This window comes from Scyliorhinus torazame, chromosome 1 (genome assembly GCF_047496885.1).
Source record: "Scyliorhinus torazame isolate Kashiwa2021f chromosome 1, sScyTor2.1, whole genome shotgun sequence".
Taxonomy (NCBI): domain Eukaryota; kingdom Metazoa; phylum Chordata; class Chondrichthyes; order Carcharhiniformes; family Scyliorhinidae; genus Scyliorhinus; species Scyliorhinus torazame.
This window is the reverse complement of record NC_092707.1, coordinates 401,740,069-401,761,029: the sequence shown is the minus strand read 5'-3', so window position 1 is coordinate 401,761,029 and position 20,961 is coordinate 401,740,069. Positions and strand designations below refer to the sequence as shown.

Genomic DNA, 20,961 nt, shown 5'->3' with positions numbered 1-20,961 from the left:
TTCCAGTCAATATTAGGGAAGTTGAAGTCACCCATGACAACAACTCTCTTACTTCTGCACTTTTCCAAGATCTTCCGCCCAATCTATTCCTCTATCTCTCTCCTGCTATTGGGGGGTCTATAGAAATCTCCCAATAAAGTGGCTGCTCCTTTCTTGTTTCTGACTTCCACTCAAACTGACTCAGTAGACAAACCCTCCTCCTTTTCTGCAGCTGTGGTGCACTCCCTAATTAACAGTGCCACTCCCCCTCCTCTTTTACCTCCCTCTTTATTCTTCTGAAAACATCTAAACCCCGGAACATCTAGCAACCATTCCTGCCCCTGTGAAATCCATGTCTCCGTAATGGCCACAACATCGTAGTTCCAAGTACTGATCCATGCTCTTAAGTTCTTCTCCCTTATTCCTGACACTCCTTGCATTGAAACAGACACACTTTAACCCATTCCACTGAGTGCAACTTTGCCCTATCAACTGTCTATCCTTCCTCACAGACTTGCTGCATACTATTTCTGCCTGTTCAACAGCTACCCTATCCTATGATCCATAGCTCTGGTTCCCATCCCCCTGCCAAACTAGTTGAAACCCTCCCGAAGAGCTCGAGCAAACCTCCCACCCAGGATATTGGTGTCCCTCCAGTTTAGGTGCAATCAGTCCTTCATATACAGGTCCCACCTTTCCCAGAAGATATCCCAATGATCCACATATCTGAAGCCTTCCCTCCTGCACCAGCCCTGTAGAGTTAACATGTGGCATGAACGTTTCAATGCGTCAATGAATGGAGATTCCTTCTAGTCTCACTCTGTTAGTGGAGATAAATATATGGTACTGACTTAAGCCAAAAAAGGAAATTCCTGCATGCACGGTAGCACAGTGGTTAGCACTGTTGCTTCACAGCGCCAGGGTCCCAGGTTCGATTCCCAGCTTGGGTCACTGTCTGTGCGGAGTCTGCACGTTCTCCTCGTGTCTGTGTGGGTTTCCTCCGGGTGCTCCGGTTTCCCCCCACAAGCCCCAAAAGACTTGCTGTTAGGTGAATTGGACATTCTGAATTCTCCCTCTGTGTAACCGAACAGGCGCCGGAATGTGGCGACTATGGGCTTTTCGCAGTAACTTCATTACAGTGTCATTGTAAGCCTCCTTGTGACAATAAAGATTATTATACTATTGTGATAATTTCTCCTGCCACCGGGTTTTAAAATTAATAAATAACTTTGGAATTGTACTTACACTCGCTAAACAGGAAGAAGCAACGGGCAATAACCCTTCAGCATGATCTTGCACGCAGCAGTGATAATGCTGATCGAGAGAGGAATGTTGGCCAGAACACCAGCTCTTCCTGCAGGTTTAAAAGTACCATGGGGTCTTTTACCATCAATACAGCCAGGCAGATGAGTCTCATCCCTATCCAAATAACAACAGCTCCATGTGTCTTTCCCCTAACACACACAGACCAGAGGACTGTTTCCCCTTCTGTTTGCAGCTGGCCATTTGGCATATTGTACCTTCACATCTCTTTGGTAGAGATAAGCAGTTAGTCCCATTCCCCTGCTCTTATCCCCATAGCCAGGCAGTTTTCTTTCCTTCAATCACTTAACCCATTTCCCAGAGCTCCAGGAGTGTGTTAGTGGAAAGAACAGCCTGCGATCATGAGGAAGCTTCAGGGTTAGAGGACGATAGCGAGCGTGTAACAATAATCTTTATTATTGTCACGAGTAGGCTTACAGTAACGCTGCAATGAAGTTACTGTGAAAATTCCCCGGTCGCCACACTCCGGCGCCTGTTCGGGTACACAGAGGGAGAATTCAGAATGTCCAATTCACCCAACAAGCACGTCTTTCGGGACTTGTGGGAGGAAACCGGAGCTTCCGGAGGAAACCCACGCAGACACGAGGAGAACGTGCAGACTCCGCACAGACAGTGACCCAAGCCGGGAATCGAACCCGGGACCCTGGCGATGTGAAGCAACAGTGCTAACCACTGTGCTACTGTGACGCCCATGTAGGGACATAAGATTTAGATTTATTGTCACGTGTACAGAGGTACGGTGAAAAGTATTGTTCTGTGTAAAGTCCAGACAGATCGTTCCATACATGAAGAAAACATGAGACATACGATAAATAGACAATGTAAACACATAGACATAAACATTGGGTGAAGCATACGGAGTGTAGTGCTACTAGTGGAGAAGATGTGTGGACAGATCAGTTCAGTCCATGAGGGTCATTCAGGAGTCTGGTAACACTGGGGAAGAAGCTGTTTTTGAACCTGTTAGTGCGTGTTCTCAGGCTTTTGTATCTCCTGCCCGATAAACGAGGTTGGAAGAGAGAATAACTTGGGTGGGAAGAGTCTTTTATTATGCTGCCCACTTTCCCGAGGCAGTGGGAGGTGTAGATAGAGTCAATGGATGGTGTTTTGTTATGCTCTTGACGTAGCATAAGCTGCTTCCTTGATGTGCACTCTGACAAAGGAAGGTTCAGACTTGGAGATAGCTTTAACACATTTATTAAACTGTTAACAATTCTCCTACTTGGATTCGACTCTCCTGTTAATCCTGCTATAGCTACTCAGACTAACTAACCAATCTGCTACAATCCACGTGGTGGGTGTGATGTGTTTCAATCAACCCTGTCTGTACTCACTAAGTGTCTCCACTGGAAAGAGACTGAGCATGTGTGCTGTGTCCTTTTATATGGATTGGTGTAATGCCCCCCTGTGGTAGTGTCACGTCTGGATGTATCTTGAATGCCCATTGGTCGTGTCTTATCTTACTGACCTATTGGTTGAATGTCTGTGTGTCATGATGTCTCTGGTGCTCCCTCTAGTGTCTATCTAGTCTAAGTGTATTTACATTAACCCCTTGTGTATTTACAGTGATGCATATCACCACATCCCCCCTTTTTCGTGTTACATATTTTCTGTACAGTGTAAAAGAAAATTGAACAAAATAGGTAGATAAGTGATGACATGTACAAACCATGTTGCGTGATGATTACACAGTAAGTCCAAATCATATGTACGAGTCCAAAGTTCAGTAATTATTATGGTTGAGTGGCTTTCTTGTTTGGTTGGTAAGTTGGTGATGTTGATGGTGGCATGTCCTTGTGAACACCGTCAGTGTCCCTGTGCTGAAGGAACCAAGAAGTGGTCAACTCACTTTGTTGTCTGATTTGGACTCTTGTTTTCTTTCGATGCTTGTGGTAGCGATGTATGCAATCTGTGTCGTCCTGCCATGGTATGTCATTGTCCTGAGCTGAGCAGTAACAGTGTCCTGCATTTGCAGAGTTGTACCATGTCGTACCAGTTGTAGTTCCATTGTTGTTGTTTTTGTCGTGCTTGTTGTCGACGTTGTTGCCGCTGGTACGCTTCTTGTTATTGTCTTTGATGTTGTTGTTGTGTTGGTTGGTTCTGTTGCCGTGTTTGCTGCGCTCAAGGACCACACTCTGTGGATAATACGAGTCCTTCACACAGTTACTCGTGTCAGCGTGCTTTGTGGCATCCGCTATTTCCTTGAGCGTGCCGTCACTGAGTTCGCGGTGCTCCCCGTCTGGAGTCATGTCCGGCTTACTTGAATCAGCTTTGGCTTGTCGATGCTCCCCGTCTGGAGCCCTTTCTGGTTCACCTGAATCAGCTTTGGTTTCTTGACGCTCCCCATCCGGAGTCATTGGAAGTTCACTTGAGTCAGCTGAGATTTCTTGATGCTCCCCGTCCGGAGTCATTTCAGGTTCACTTGCATCTTCTGAGATTTCTTGATGCTCCACGTCCGGAGTCAAAATGTTCAGGAATGCATTTGCTTGCGGAGAGGCTCGAGCGGATGAGGATTGAATTAACGTGGTGTCACCGGAGTCACCAGTAATTTCACTGTGATTGTCGAGTGCCTCTGTACATACTAGCTGAGGTCTGTTACATTGCACATCTGGTATGGGAAGTGGGATGTCATCATCACTTGTGGCACATACAGTGGGTAGAGCCTCAGTGTCTTCTTGTCATTCACTTGAGCTGGCTAGACCGTCAGAGTCTTCTTCTGGTGGCTCAAAAAATCTGGGTGGACTGTCATAGTCGCTTTGTTGTTCACGTGAGCATGGCAGACTGTCATAGTCTTCTTGCTGTGCACTTGAGCGTGGCAGACTTGCATCGTCTGCTGCTGGTTGCTCAGAGGAGGTTGCTAGGCCCTCATGGTCTTGTTCATGCAAGGACTGCGCTCTGGAGTCTTGCGTTGCTTCTATCGTAGAGGCTGTCCACGAGCTCGCTGGGGAGGCTTGTGTCACTGGAGTCACTTTCTGTGTGGAGACGTGCAGTTGTCTCACTGTGGAGTATTTCGTCGCTTTCTGTATGGAGGCTGGGACCCTTCGTGGTGCGTGGACCACTCTCTGTGGGGAGTCGGGGATTCTTTGCGGTGCGTGGATTTCTCTCTGTGTGGCAGCAGGCCGCTCTCTGTGGGCTTGTACCGCTCTCTGTCTCTTGGTGTCAGGCCACAGCATAACCCTGCACTCACGAGTCGGGATGTCATATATGTTGGGCTGAAGATTCCCCAATCCGAAGAACTCATCGTCGGGGTCTTCACGGTACAACACCTCTAGTTGCGGTTCGGATTTGATTCTGGGGCAGTGATCTCCCAAGGTGAAATCTTCGTCTGAGTCGTTGTCTACAAAAAACATATCATCTTCTAGAGCGGTGCTAACTGCTTGTTGCAGGGTTCTGCGGAGGTTACTTTCAGCTACGGGTCGAATTTCAGGCATTGTGCTGTCGTTCCAAGTGAAAGAATCTTGTTTTGAGGCTAAAAAATATTTTTGTTTTGTTTTGGGACATTTCCCCTTTAAGTGGGCGTGGTCTGGGGCCTCTGACGTCACGAAGCTTGTGACGCAGAGCGTAGGAAACGATTGCGCATGCGCAGATCGCTGTCCCTTTACTTGGGGCCTTGTTCGCAACTGCGCATGCGCGGCTTCTCGCGCATGTGCAAACGGACCGTCCCGTTCTGTGCGCTTGTTGCGCAACTGCGCATGTGCGGCACCTTTTCCAAGATGGCTGCAAATCAAAACTGCCATTTTTTGCAGGCCTACCTTCGCCTCGTGGTCAGGATTGGCGCCTCTTTTACCGTTTTTTCTTGGATCTTCCTAGCAGAGTTCTTGGAGTTTGTCCAGGACTGCCTGGAAGTCGCTCTTGTTTTGCCCCTTTGAGCATTTGAAGGTCTGGAAGATTTCAGCTGCACTTGGACCCGCGATGGTAAGTAGAAGCTTTATTTTCTCTGCATCCGCCACGCCATCTAGGTCAGACACTACCAGGTAGATCTCAAATCTCTGCCTGAACACACGCCAGTTTGCACTGAGATTGCCATGGTACCTGAGCTGCTGTGGAACCGGAATCTCGAACATCATGCCTGGGTGCTGTTGCTGGTTGTCACAAATTTGTTGAGTTGATCTATAGGGATTCAACAGGTCACTCCTTAGTACCATGTTTTGTTATGCTCTTGACGTAGCATAAGCTGCTTCCTTGATGTGCACTCTGTCAAAGGAAGGTTTAGACTTGGAGATAGCTTTAACACATTTATTAAACTGTTAATGATTCTCCTACTTGGATTCGACTCTCCTGTTAATCCTGCTATAGCTACTCAGACTAACTAACCAGTCTGCTACAATCCACGTGGTGGGTGTGATGTGTTTCAATCAACCCTGTCTGTACTCACTGAGTGTCTCCACTGGAAAGAGACTGAGCATGTGTGCTGTGTCCTTTTATATGGAATGGTGTAATGCCCCCCTGTGGTAGTGTCACGTCTGGTTGTGTCTTGAATGTCCATTGGTCGTGTCCTATCTTTCTGACCTATTGGTTGAATGTCTGTGTGTCATGATGTCTCTGGTGCTCCCTCTAGTGTCTATCTAGTCTAAGTGTATTTACATTAACCCTTTGTGTATTTACGGTGATGCATATCACCACAGATGGGAGGCAGGTTCACGTGATGGATTGGGCTGTGTTCACGACTCTCTGTAGTTTCTTACGGTCTTGGGCTGAGCAATTGTCATTCCAGGCAGTGATGCAGCCAGATAGGATGCTTTCGATAGTGCATCTGTAAAAATTGGTAAGAGTCAATGTGGACATGCCAAATTTCGTTAGTTTCCTGAGGAAGTATACATCGGTACTGTTGTGCTTTCTAGGTGGACCAGGACAGATTGTTGATGCTGTGCACACTTATGAATTTGAAGCTGTTAACCATCTCCACCTCAGCACCATTGATGCTGACAGGGATGTGTACGATACTTCGCTTCCTGAAGTCGATGACCAGCTCCTTCATTTTGCTGACATTGAGGGAGAGATTGTTGTTGTTACACCACTCCACTAGGTTCTCTACCTCCCTCCTGTACTCTGGCTCATCGTTGTTTGAGATCCGACCCATTACAGTCATGTCATCAGCAAACTTGTAGATGGAGTTGGAGCCAAATTTTGCCACGCAGTCGTGTGGGTACAGGGAGTATAATAGGGGACTAAGTAAGCAGCATTGTGGGGCCCCGGTATTGAGGACTATTGTGGAGGAGGTGCTGTTGTTTATCCTTATTGATTGTGGTGTGTGGGTCAGAAAGTCGAGGATCCAGTGGCAGAGTGAGGAGTCAAGTCCTAGGTTTTGGAGTTTTGATATGAGTTTGGCTGGGATTATGGTGTTGAAGGCGGAGCTGTAGTCAATGAATAGGAGTCTGACGTAGGAGTCTTTGTTGTTGAGATGCTCCAGGGATGAGTGTAGGGCCAGGGAGATGGCGTCTGCTGTGGACCAGTTGTGGCTGTATGCAAATTGCAGTGGATCAAGGTGTGGTAGTATGTATTGGGGGTCATGTGGGACTGGAAGCCCTAATGTCATTGGCTGACAGATCCCGGGTCCTGGTTGGCCGTTGACCTCAAGCTCCGCCCTGAAGGCGAAGTATAAGAAGCCGGTGTCTTCCCCCGCAGGCCAGTTTACTGTTGAGCTGCTGGGGAACAGACACGCTTAATAAAGCCTCATCGACTTCACTCTATTCGTCTCACGGAGTCTTTGTGCGCTACAATTTATTAAGCGTGCCTAAAAAGGACGATGGAGCTCAGGATCATTCCAGAATGCCTGAGGATCAGCCCCCACGCAGTGAATGCGGCAGCAGCCTTCATACACTGGCAGACTTGCTTCGAGGCCTACATCAGAATGACCACCGGCCGAGTCTCAGACGAACAAAAACTGCAGGTCCTGCACTCAAGGGTGAGCACGGAGATTTTCACCCTCATTGAAGACACCGACGATTTCCAGACGGCGCTCACAGCTCTCAGAAGTCTCTACGTTCGCCCAGTTAACCAAATCTACGCTCGCTACCAGCTCGCGACAAGACGGCAAGCTCCCGGAGAATCGATGGACGAGTTCTACGCCGCGCTGCTGATTTTGGGACGAGCCTGCAGCTGCCCTTCGGTGAATGCAAACGAACACACGGACATGTTAATGCGCGACGCTTTTGTGGCAGGTATGCAATCCTCCCAAATCCGCCAAAGACTTCTAGAAAAAGAGTCGCTAGGACTCTCAGAGGCACGGGCCCTAGCAGCCTCCCTAGACGTGGCCGCGCGTAATACCCGCGCCTACGGCCCCGACCGCGCGGCAGGCCATTGGGCCCCGTACGTACCCGTCGCGCCAAACCCCCTACCCCCCCCCGGACACCCCACAGGCTTGCGCGGTCCAAACGCCGAGTCGCACCGGGGGCGCCCGCTGTTATTTCTGCGGCCAGGCGAAACACCCCCGACAACGCTGTCCGGCCCACGCAGCCATCTGCAAAAGCTGCGGGAAAAAGGGCCATTATGCGGTGGTGTGCCGATCCCGCGAGGTCGCCGCCGTCCCGGGGCCACAGGGAGCCCTACAAGCAGTCTATGCGTCCCAACCCCCCCAGCACGCCATGTGCAACCCGCAGGCGCAGCCGCTCTGGGTCCCGACCACCGCGGTCCCAGGAGAACTGGGAGCCCTGCACGCCGCCTACGCTCCCCAACCCCCCTCCCCGCAGTCCATGTACGACCCGCCGCCGGCGCTACCGCTTTGGGTCCCGGCCAACACTCTCCACGGAGAGGAGGGAGTTTTTCGCGTCCCGAACGCCACCCTCACCCCCGTCCCGCGCCCCACGCCTGACCCGCCGGCGCCACCTACTTGGACCCCGACCACCGCTGTCCCCAGTGAGGGAGCTCCTCGCGCTCCTTGCGCTCGCGGCCCCACGCCTGACCCGCCGGCGCCGCCGACTTGGGCCCCGACCACCGCTGTCCCCGGTGAGGGAGCTCCGCGTGGTCCTAGCGCTCGTGGTCCTAGCGCTCGCGGTGAGGGAGCTCCGCGCGGTCCTAGCGCTCGCGGTCCTAGCGTTCGCGGTGAGGGAGCTCCGCGCAGTCCTAGCGCTCCCCAGACCCTCCAGCACACCATGTGCAACCCGCAGACGCCTCCATTTTGGGTCCCGACCACCACGAGGGGAGGAGGGGCGCCTTTGTGCGACCCGCAGACGCCGCCATTTTGGGTCCCGACCACCACGAGGGGAGGTGGGGCGCCGCCATTCTGGACCGCCCCCGACCTGTACGACGCATGGGGGCAGCCATTTTGTCCACCCCCGCCGCCATCTTGTGACCCCCCCAGCCACGTGCGATGTATGGGGGCGGCCATTTTTTCCATCCCCGACGCCATCTTGGACGGCAACAACGGACCCCACACCACTACTACAACCACGGCTCGCTTCGATTACGCTCGATCAGGCTCGGCCCCGGACACTCCAGACGACGACGACAACGGTCCTAATTAACGGCCACGAGACGCCATGCCTAGTCGACTCCGGGAGCACGGAAAGTTTTATACACCCCGACACGGTAAGACGCTGTTCCTTGACCACCTATCCCAGCGCACAAAAGATTTGCCTAGCTGCAGGATCCCACTCCGTATAGATCCAGGGATTCTGCATAGTTACCCTAACGGTGCAGGGGAGGGAGTTCAAAAACTACAAACTTAACGTCCTTCCCCAACTCTGTGCCCCCACCTTGCTGGGATTAGATTTCCAATGTAATCTACAGAGCCTTACGTTTAAATTCGGCGGCCCCATACCCCCACTCACTATCTGCGGCCTCGCTACCCTCAAGGTGCAACCCCCGTCCTTGTTTGCGAACCTCACCCCGGATTGCAAACCCGTCGCCACTAGGAGCAGACGGTACAGCGCCCAGGACCGGACCTTCATTCGGTCCGAAGTCCAGCGGCTACTAAAGGAGGGCATGATCCAGGCCAGCAATAGTCCCTGGAGAGCGCAGGTGGTAGTAGTGAAGACAGGGGAGAAACAAAGGATGGTCATTGACTATAGCCAGACCATCAACAGGTACACACAACTAGACGCGTACCCTCTCCCCCGCATATCCGACATGGTCAATCGGATTGCCCAGTATAAAGTCTTCTCCACCGTGGACCTCAAGTCCGCCTACCACCAGCTCCCCATCCGCCCAAGTGACCGCAAGTACACAGCCTTCGAGGCAGACGGGCGATTATACCATTTCCTACGGGTCCCTTTTGGCGTCACAAACGGGGTCTCGGTCTTCCAACGGGAGATGGACCGGATGGTTGATCAACATGGGTTACGGGCCACGTTCCCGTATCTCGACAATGTAACCATCTGCGGCCACGATCAGCAGGACCACGACGCCAACCTCCAAAAATTCCTCCAGACCGCCAAAGCCTTGAACCTCACGTACAACGAGGACAAGTGCGTTTTTAGCACCGACCAGCTAGCCATTCTGGGCTACATAGTACGCAATGGGATAATAGGCCCCGACCCCGAACGTATGCGCGCACTCATGGAATTTCCCCTCCCGCACTGCCCAAAAGCCCTGAAACGCTGCTTGGGGTTCTTTTCGTACTACGCCCAGTGGGTCCCCCAGTACGCAGACAAGGCCCGCCCCCTAATACAGACCACGACCTTCCCTCTGTCGACAGAGGCTTGCCAGGCCTTCAGCCGCATCAAAGCGGACATCGCAAAGGCCACGATGCGCGCCATCGACGAGTCCCTCCCCTTCCAGGTCGAGAGCGACGCCTCCGACGTAGCTCTAGCGGCAACCCTTAACCAAGCGGGCAGACCCGTGGCCTTTTTCTCCCGAACCCTCCACGCCTCAGAAATCCGCCACTCCTCAGTGGAAAAGGAAGCCCAAGCCATAGTGGAAGCTGTGCGACATTGGAGGCATTACCTGGCCGACAGGAGATTCACTCTCCTCACTGACCAACGGTCGGTAGCTTTCATGTTCGATAATGCACAGCGGGGCAAAATTAAAAATGACAAGACCTTAAGGTGGAGGATCGAGCTCTCCACCTTCAACTATGAGATCTTGTACCGGCCCGGAAAGCTGAACGAGCCGTCCGATGCCCTATCCCGCGGCACATGTGCCAACGCACAAATTGACCGCCTCCAAACCCTCCACGAGGATCTCTGCCACCCGGGGGTCACTCGGTTTTACCACTTCATCAAGTCCCGCAACCTCCCATACTCTTTAGAGGAGGTCCGTACAGTCACAAGGGACTGCCACATCTGCGCGGAATGCAAGCCGCATTTTTTCAGGCCAGATGGAGCGCACCTGATTAAGGTTTCCCGCCCCTTTGAACGCCTCAGTCTCGATTTCAAAGGACCCCTCCCCTCCACCGACCGAAACGCATATTTTCTTAATGTAGTGAACGAATACTCTCGTTTCCCTTTTGCCATTCCCTGCTCCGACATGACCGCGGCCACAGTCATTAAAGCCCTGAACAGCATCTTCACACTGTTCGGTTACCCCGCATACGTCCACAGCGACAGAGGGTCCTCTTTCATGAGTGACGAGCTGCGCCAGTTCCTGCTCAGCAAGGGCATAGCCTCAAGCAGGACGACCAGCTACAACCCCCGGGGGAACGGGCAAGTAGAAAGGGAGAACGGCACGGTCTGGAAGGCCGTCCTACTGGCCCTACGGTCCAGGGATCTCCCAGTTTCACGGTGGCAGGAGGTCCTCCCGGACGCTCTCCATTCCATCCGGTCGTTATTATGTACAAGCACTAATCAAACGCCTCACGAGCGTCTCCTTGTCTTCCCTAGGAGGTCCTCCTCTGGAACGTCGCTGCCGACCTGGCTGGCGGCCCCAGGACCCATCCTGCTCCGAAAGCACGTGCGGGCACATAAGGCGGACCCGTTGGTCGAAAGGGTTCACCTCCTCCACGCAAACCCCCAGTACGCCTACGTGGAGTACCCCGACGGCCGACAGGACATGGTCTCCCTGCGGGATCTTGCGCCCGCCGGCACCACGCACACACCCCCGGCACCATCAACCCAACCGCCCCCCTTCCTGCCACCGCCGCACCCCGCGACCGCCCCCTTCCCAGGAGGATCAGTCCCCCTCCCCTTTGCACCGACAGCTGAAACCGTATGGCTCCTGGAGGCGACAACACTGGTACAAGCACCACCACCACCGCCGGGGCCGAGGCGATCGACACGGACGACCAGACCGCCCGACCGACTCGTGGCGTCGATGTAAAACAAAGATGGACTGTTCAAAGAACATTTTGTTTTTTTCCTATACCCTCTGTAAATAGTTGCAACAGGACGAAATTGTCCAATACTGTACTACCATGTGAATGTTCTATCCTCCCAGGACCAGCCCTGTAAACCCTTACCACCATACGAAGCATCACCCCGCCGGGTTCATTTTTGACAAGGGGTGAATGTGGTAGTATGTATTGGGGGTCATGTGGGACTGGAAGCCCTAATGTCATTGGCTGACAGATCCCGGGTCCTGGTTGGCCGTTGACCTCAAGCTCCGCCCTGAAGGCGAAGTATAAGAAGCCGGTGTCTTCCCCCGCAGGCCAGTTTACTGTTGAGCTGCTGGGGAACAGACACGCTTAATAAAGCCTCATCGACTTCACTCTATTCGTCTCACGGAGTCTTTGTGCGCTACACAAGGTATTCTGGGAATATGGATATGATGTGTCTCATGAGCAACCTCTCGAAGCGCTTCATAATGATAGATGTCAAGGTCACTGGACGGTGGTTGTTGAGGCACGTTGCCTCATTCTTCTTAGGCACTGCTATGATGGTGGTCTTCTTGAAGCAGGTGGGAACCTCGGAATGGAGTAGGGAGAGGTTGAAGATGTCCGCGAACACATCCATCAGTTGTTCCGTGAAGGATCTCAGTGCATAACCAGGGACTCCGTCAGGACCCTTTGCCTTCTGAGGGTTCACTTTAAAGAAGGCCGATCTGACTTCTGAGGCTGTGATGGTAGGTATGGGTGTGTCCGAGGCTGTTGGGGCGGTTGACAATGGCGTGTTGGCTTCCTGCTCACAGCGAGCAAGAATGCATTGAGATAATTGGTGAGGGGAGCGCAGTTGACGGAGATTCTACACAGCAGGAGGAGATTACACCCAAGTAAAATCATGAAGCAATTTGAAGGCAAACAAGAACCACGAGAAATATCTCCTTTTGGCACCCTACCTTGCATACAATTTGAACAGCCAAGATATTGTGATTTATTTTGCTGCCTTTTGTTGTGGAAGGGGATGAAAGTCTGTCCGTGTTACAAATAAACACATGTCTATGAAATGCCCTTTTCCTCCAAACCCTTTTCTCTGGAGACATCTTGTGGATGTGTTTGAATTTCGCACCCTGCCCTTCAATAAGAAACTAAACAGAGAAAATAGCCCCTCGATCCAATTCCACCATTCAGTGAGATCTAGGACCGAACTCCATATATCTATTTTTGCCCATTGGTTCTTAATATCTTCAGTTAACAAAGGACGGTCAATATTGCAATTAAATTTAACAACTGATCTCGCATCAAGTTATGTTAAGAGAAGAGGAGTTTGAAACTTTTACTAGCTTTCAAAGCAGCGATGGACAACCTAGGCTGGCGAGTGGGCCGCGTGAGTGTCCCTCCTTCATCTCAGTGGGCCGCAGGATTGAAATCGGGCTTGTTCACTCACCATGTCCCCATGAATAAGATTAAATACGTTTAATATATCACAGAATGAGAATCACAGCAAATACAGTCTTGAAAATGCCGCTCGGCCCATCGAGTCTGCAGCACCACAAGAAAGGCACCTGATCTGCCATTCCTAATCCTATTTGCCATCACTTGGCCGAGAGCTTCGAACGTTAAGATGTGCCAAGTGCTCACCCAGATGTGAGGCAACCCGCCTCTACCACTCTCCCAGGCAGTGCGTTCCGGACCACCACTACCCTCTGGGTAAAACATATTTTCCACCAATCACCCCTGAACATCCCACCCCTCACCTTGAACTTGTGTCCCCTCGTAACCAACCCTCCAACTAAGGTGAACAGCTGCTCCCTATCCACGCCCCCATAATCTGTCCACCTCGATCAGGTCGCCCCTCAGCCTTCTCTGCTCCAGCGAAAACAACCCAAGCCTATCCAACCTCTCTTCATAACTTAAATGTTCCATCCCAGGTAACATCCTGGGGGAAACACCTCTGCACCCGCTCCAGCGTAATCACATCCTTCCTATAAGATGGCGACCAGAACTGCACACTGTACTCCAGCTGTGGCCTCACCAAAGTTCTGTACAGCTCCATCATAACTTCCTTGCTTTTATAACCTACGTCATGATTGATAAAGCTAGTCTCCCATATCCCTTTTTCACCACCCTATTAACCCGCTCCTCTGCGGTCTATTTACAAACACGCCAAGGTCTTTCTGACAGTACCTGAGCAGGAGTAGTGGCCACTTGAAGCCCTTGATTCTTGGATATGGCGAAAGCACTGGCGACCCAGGTGGTGAGGGAATCTGGGACTGTTCTCTGCAAGGTAACTGTTGAGCTTGAACTAAACGAAAGAAAATAACTTTAGAATGATGATCATAAAGTGTGGTTAAGACTTGCCGAGAATTAACAAACAACATCAAACTGATACAGCAATGCTCTAAGGACGTCCTGATACAAAGGAACTGGGAGATTAGGAACAACAGGAGGCCATTCAGCCCCTTGAACCTACTCCACCATGTAGCTAGATCATGGCTGGCCTGCACCTCAATCCTACTTCCCTCATTTTTCCTTGGCACTGTCACCCATAAGAATCAATCGGATCTCAGTCTTAAAAGGATGGATTTGCATCTTAGAGGCGAATAGCTGGACTCAGGAATGTTCCTGATTTGGCACCCCCACCTGAGGAAATAGTGGCTCAAATATTGTGATTTCTGTTGAGGGGAGGGCAGGCGCATGTGAGAGCCAGACATGTCACCCCTGGGTGTGGATTGGAGGTGGCCGCAGAGGCCAAGGCTGGTTGGCTAAGTGGCCTGCCTCAGTTCTCTGGAACTTTGTCCCTGTTGTTTTGTTAAACGCAAATCCCTCCAGCCCTCACCTCTCACATCCTATCACTTCAATTGTCCCAGAATCCATAGCTTCCTATAAGGAAGGCGTTCCAAACTTTTATCCTTCGAGTGAAAAAGTGCTTTCTGCTTTTGTTCCTGACTCGGCCAAACCTGTGGTCTCTATCAGCGAGACAGACAAGGGCAGCAGCTGTATGGGAAAATCACCATGTGCAAGCTCCCCACCAAACCACTCGCCATCTTGACTTGGGCATACATCCGTCACCATCAGTGAGTCAAATCCCCCGGCCTAACAGCATTATGGGGTTGCCCCAACTGTTCATTTTCCCTTAAAGCACTCCCTGTGTTAGCGAGTTGCACATTTTCCCCATCCTCTGTTTAAAGACATTTCTCTTGAATTACCTATTGGATCTATTAGTGACGACCTTATATTCATGATCCCTGGTTTTGGATTCCAGCACAAGTGGAAATATCTCATTTATGTTTATCCTATCTGATCTCTCAGTCTACACTGGTATCATCCATATAAATCATTTGTGTTCCTTCTCCAATGCTTCTATATCTGGGGAATGAACTTAATACTCTTCTTGGATACTGCTGTATCTGCTAGACTGGTTCCCGGAGACAAAGGTAAACAGGTTTTTCCTGTGTCTGGACCTTGCTGAACACTATCACAGATACCTCTGCACCACTCCCCCTCTAACCAACACTAGAAATACATCATTATTGGGTTAAATTCCAGGAACTCCCAAACACCATCGTACAAGCATTTGAAAAATTAATTTACAGGATGCGGGCATCACTGGTTATGCTAGCATTTATTGCCCATTCCTAATTACCCTTAAGAAGGTGGTGGTAATCCACCTTCTTGAACCACTCCATGTGCTGTAGGTACACCCACAAAGCTGTTAGGGAGTGAGTTCCAAGATTTTGGTCCAGCAATAGTGAAGGTAAAGCGATATATTTCCAACTCAGGATAGTGAGTGACTTGGAGGGGAACCTCCAGGTGGTGGTATCCTGCTGCCTTGTCTTTCTCGGTGGTAGTAGTCATGTATTTTAAAGGTGTTGTTGAAGGAACCTTGGTGAGTTGTTGCAGTGCATCTTGTAGATGCCACACACGGCTGCCACTGTGCACTGTGGGGGAGGGAGTGGATGTTGAAGGTGGTGGATGGGGTGCCAGTCAAGCAAGGCTGCTTTGTCCTGGATGGTGCCAAGCTTCTTGAGTGTTGTTGGAGCTGCACTCATCCATGCAAGTGGAGAGTATTCCATCACACTCCTGACCTGTACCTTGTAGATAGTGGGTAGGCTTGGGGGAGTCAGGAGGTGAAGTACTTGCCTCAGGGTTCCTAGCCTCTGATCTGCTCTGGTAGCCACAGTATTTATACGGTTGGTCCACTTCAGTTTCTAGTCAATGGTAAACCCAGGGTGTTGATTCAACAATGGCAATGACATTGATTGTCAAGAGGCAATGGTTATATTCCCCCTTGTTGGAGATGATCACTGCCTGGCACTGGTGTGGCATGAATGTTGCTTTCCATTCATCAGCTCAAGCCTAACTGTTGTCCAGGTCTTGTTGCAAATAGACATAGATTGCTTCATTATCTGAGGAGACACCAACGATGCTGACCATTCTGCAAACATCAAGAAACACCCCCACTTCTGACCTTATGATTAAGGAAAGGTCATTGATGAAGCAGTTGAAGGTGGTTTAGCCAAGCACTACCCTGAGGAACTGCTGCAGTGATGTCCCAGGACTGAGGTGATTGGGCTGGTTTAGCACAGTGTGCTAAACAGTTGGCTTGTAGTGCAGAACAAGGCCAGCAGCGCGGGTTCAGTTCCCGTACTGGCCTCCCCGAACAGGCGCTGGAATGTGGCGACTAGGGGCTTTTCACAGTAACTTCAGAAGCCTACTTGTGACAATAAGCGATTATTATTATTATGATTGACCTCCAACATCTACAGCCATCTTACTTTGTGCTAATTGTAACGATATCCAGTGGAGATTCACCCTCATAATTCCCGTGAGCTTCGATTTTGCTCAAACCTTTTGATGCCAAACCCAGTCAAATGCTGCCTTGATGTCAAGGGCAGTGACTCTCACCTCACCTCTTGAGTTTAACTCTTTTGTCCTTGCTTGGACCAAGGCTGTCTAGTTCCTCGTGTCAAGTAACGAGGCTATCATGCTCAGTTCTGCTCTTGGAACTCCTACCCGGTCAACATGTCCAACCATATCCAGGTCTCTGGAAAATACATTCTGACTCTCTGCTCTTCTTCCGCCTTATCCGAAATGCTCGTAGTCTTAAACGCTATGTTGTCCTCAAGAGCTATGTGGTCTGTGAAGGTAGATTCACTCAGTTAGCCTCAGGTTAATGTCATACCGCATCTGAGCACAAGCTGAGATTCAAATGCAATAAAATACACACTCGCTGAATATTGTTTGAGTCGGTCAAATCTCGGTGGAACTTTCTGCGAGTTCTTTTCCAAACCATATAAAACACAAAACAAAATTATCATCAAGGAGGAATTGTGTGAAACAAGAAAGTTGTGTTCAGCTTATATCAACCACACTTCTCTATGAACCTCCTAACTCAAGGGCAAAATTACAGAAATGCCTGTAATAAAGACCAAGTCCAGAATTCTCTGACTGTTGGAATTCTAGTTTCCCACTGACAGCTCACCCCCATCCATGGGTTTCCCAGTGATGTGGGATGGCTGCGATGGGAGATCCCATTGACACGTGGCAGGGAGAGAGAATCCGGCTGACAGCAAATGGCGTGCCACCGAGAAACATGCGGGTGGGGGACCGAAGAATCAAGCCCCAAATCTTCAGCCTCTCTTTAGAAGCTCAGGATTCTGTTCTTGGACGAAGGAGACGCCCATATTTATGTACCTCAGTCACATTTCTTAGGCAACCAGGAAGGTATAATGTGTCTAGAGTGTTCAGAGAAAAAAGGTATTGGCTGTTAAAATCGGTTACAATGTGTAAATAGATGCATTTATCAGCACCGTAACAAGGGATATTAAACATCACAAACTATGTCTTATTGAATTAATTGTACAAACATTATTTATTACGCAATTGATGAGGACCAAACTCTTCACGAGAATTGCTTTTAAAATGATGTATTGCCTTTATAAAATGCAAATATGAAGAATTAACCACATTCCAGGTCAGAAAATGAAAAAAAAAATGGTACGCAGGTATTGAGGAAGCAGGGGGGGGGCTGCAGAAGGACTTGGACAGGCTAGGAGAGTGGGCAAAGAAGTGGCAGATGGAATACAATGTGGACAAGTGTGAGGTTAGGCACTTTGGTGGGAAGAATAGAGGCATAGACTATTTTCTAAATGCGGAAAGGTTTAGGAAATCTGAAACACAAAGGACCTTAGGAATCCGAGTTCAGGATTCTCTTCAGGCTAACGTACAGGTTCAGTCAGCAGTTAGGAAGGCAAATGCAATGTTAGCATTCATGTTGAGAGGGCTAGAATACAAGAGCAGGGATGTACTTCTGAGGCTGTATAAGGCTCTGGTCAGACCCCATTTGGAGTATTGTGAGCAGTTTTGGGCCCCGTATCTAAGGAAGGATGCGCTGCCCTTGGAAAGGGTCCAGAGGAGGTTCACAAGAATGATCCCAGGAATGAGGGGCTTGTCATATGAGCGACTCTGGGTCTGTATTTGATTGAGTTTAGAAGGATGAGGGGGGATCACATTGAAACTTACAAGATACAGAGAGGCCTGGATAGAGTGGACGTGGAGAGGAAAAACCAGAACCCGAGGACACCATCTCAGATTAAAGGGACGATCCTTTAAAACAGAGATGAGGAGGAATTTCTTCAGCCAGAGGGTGGTGAATCTGTGGAACTCTTTGCCGCAGAAGGCTGTGGAGGCCAAATCACTGAGTGTCTTTAAGACAAAGATAGATAGGTTCCTGATTAATAAGGGGATCTGGGGTTATGGGGAAAAGGCAGGAGAATGGGGATGAGAAACATATCAGCCATGATTGAATGGCGGAGAGGACTCGATGGGCCGAATGGCTCCTATATCCTATGGTCTTAGCGTTTGCTGCCTTTAAACACAGCTGCTAGTGATGGAGTGAAGGAAATCAGGAGATTCACACAAGGCCACAGAGGAACACAGAGATCTCTCAGAGGGCGTGTGTTTTCTTTCTGGTGATATTTATTTGGCAAAGTATAAAGCAGCTGTGTGCAGAATAACACACATTTGGATATCTTTGAGTGTACTTTCAAAGGAAGCTCCATTTCCCCGCAAACTTAGAGTTTTCAAAGAAATGTTCATACTTACAGAACAGCTTCCTGTATGGAATATAAGCATCTGTTAACACGATTAAACCATTGTCCTATCAATGAGAGGCCAGAAAAAGTTTCAATTAGCATTTTATAGTTGTGAATTTTGTAATCATCAAGAGCAGGAACGTGAATTTGGGGGGAATAGAGTAACATAATAAAATTTCACAGGCCTCCTCAACAGTGATGCCAACATTTCCACATTCTCCCATGATCCTTTGTGCCCTTGCTGCCCTCATCACCCTTACCCTCTCTCACTTCATCCCCACTATCCTCACACCCTCCAGAACCTCCTCTCCCTCATCACCGCCTCCCTAAACCCTCACCTCACCCGCCCCATTATCTGCCCACCCTCACCACACCTTCTCCACTCCCTCCCCCACACTCTCTGCAACCTCCCCCTCCCTTCCCCACTTTCCCCACACCCAAACCGCCCTCCTCACGTCCTCCCTGCCTTATTCTGGGCCCTCCCTCACCCCACCCCAGCCCACAGTCCTCTCAATCCCCCTCTCTGTGTCCCTCTGCACCCTCCCCATACACCTCCATACCTGAAATACATCGACATCGGGGTGATACCATCCATTAATAGGCTTGCTGTATTTAGCAGCAGCTTTCATCTCCTGAATAACCTGTAATTCAAAGGGAAAAAAGCAGCATTATCGTCATAGCCCCTTACTCAGTGAAGAATAAATTAATGTTGCATCTTCAGTCTCTGCAGCTGCTCTTCGATCTTCTTAAGCCATACTCCATCTGGCCACTAGGAGGTGCACAACAGCCTTTGACCACATTCTCTGATGTTCTGATCCCTTCTACAAAGGAGGATCCCATGCCCAAAGATCAACTGACTGAGTCTCAACTTTGTCTGTTGCTCACCTTCTGTTTTGCCGCCTATAATTTTACCTCACGAAATACATCTCCCCCAGTCTTCCCGTTTCCGATTTCCACAGGGACTGTTCCCTCCGTGATACTCTGGTCCACTCCCCAGTCACCCTCACACCCCAGCCATACCTATGGATCCATTCAGTGTAAGTGCAGGAGACGCAACACAGTCTTTTTCTTCTCCTCTCTTCTCAGTGTCCAAGACCCCAAACACACCTTCCAAGTGAAACATGAATTTAGGTGTTCTTCCTTTAAGTTAATGTTCTGAATTCCCTGCTCATGACATGGTCTCCTCTACACTTTGGAGATCAAACTTGGTGACCTCTTTGGGAACACCTCTACACAGTCCGCAAGCGTTACCCTGAGTTTCCAGTATTACGATCCCAGCTGATGTGACCGCTGGACAAGTGAGATCCCAGGGTGGAACCCAGCTCGATTGATCGATCCTAACTTTTATTTTGTCTTTAGAAATGTGGAAGGTCGATACTGAACAGAGTCAAAGGAGTCTGCTGATGAACTTTTAACAAAAGAATGAAACAATTATTAAACAAGATATTACGCAACTCCTTCACCCACAACTATACCTTTATCGACATATACAGCCTCATAAGGATGACACAAGTTACAACAGCTATGTTATTCTCCACTGTTCACAGTTAAGTACACAGTCCCTATAAATTAATAGGTGGCCTGTGGTCAGACACATCACACTCTGAAACCATGGGTGGGATTTTCCACACACACCAGCAATATGTTTCACTGCAACAGAAGTGGCCTGCCATTGGCTGGCGGCAGGATCTTCTGGTCCTGCCACTGTCAATGGGGTTTCCCGTTGCATGCACCTGTCACTGCTGGAAGATGCCATCCGTGGGAAAGGCTGGAAAATTCGAGCCTAAGTAACAGTTGCTACCCAAAACAACTTCTACAGATTTCTCATTCATTCTCCCTGATGCTTAAGTAGTGTGCTCTTTCCAACTCCCAGTGATCTTCTATGTTGCTGGACCAAATCCCTGGAACTCCCACCCTAACAGCACTGTGGGTGTACCTACACCACAGGGACGGCAGCAGCAAGAAGGCAGCTCACCACCACGTTCTCAAGGACAATTCGGGATGGGTAAAAAATGCTCGCCTAGCCAGCGAAACCCACATCCTGTGAAAGAATAAAGAAAACTCCCCTTTGTGTGAAGAAGTGCTTCCTGACATAACCCCTGAATAGCGAAGCTCTGATATTAAGATTTTAAAACATTTTTGTTTGTGTTTATGGTGATGCCATACCGTGCAGCTTCTTAGCATTTTTACAGGTACAATGTTTGCTTCACTTGTGATACCAAATTGTATTAACCTTCGACAATATGCCTTCAAAAGACATCTCGACAAATACATGGATAGGGCGAGTTGAGAGGGATACGGCACTGGGAAGTGCTGAGGGTTATGGCCAAGAGTAGTATCATGACTGGTACAGGCTTAGAGGGCCGAAGGGCC

At 49.8% G+C, this 20,961-nt stretch overlaps 1 protein-coding gene across 1 annotated transcript in view; it reads right to left on the bottom strand.

Moving 5' to 3' along the window:
• Positions 1–20,961, bottom strand: part of cd109 (CD109 molecule) — a 130,046-nt gene that overhangs the window by 71,677 nt on the left and 37,408 nt on the right. Inside the window, exons 16-19 of the mRNA XM_072514017.1 lie at positions 19,149–19,229; positions 18,599–18,653; positions 16,508–16,631; positions 13,679–13,796 (exon numbers count right to left, since the gene is read on the bottom strand). Of these exons, the coding sequence (XP_072370118.1) occupies positions 13,679–13,796; positions 16,508–16,631; positions 18,599–18,653; positions 19,149–19,229 (378 nt within the window). The remainder of the gene's footprint in view (positions 1–13,678; positions 13,797–16,507; positions 16,632–18,598; positions 18,654–19,148; positions 19,230–20,961) is intronic.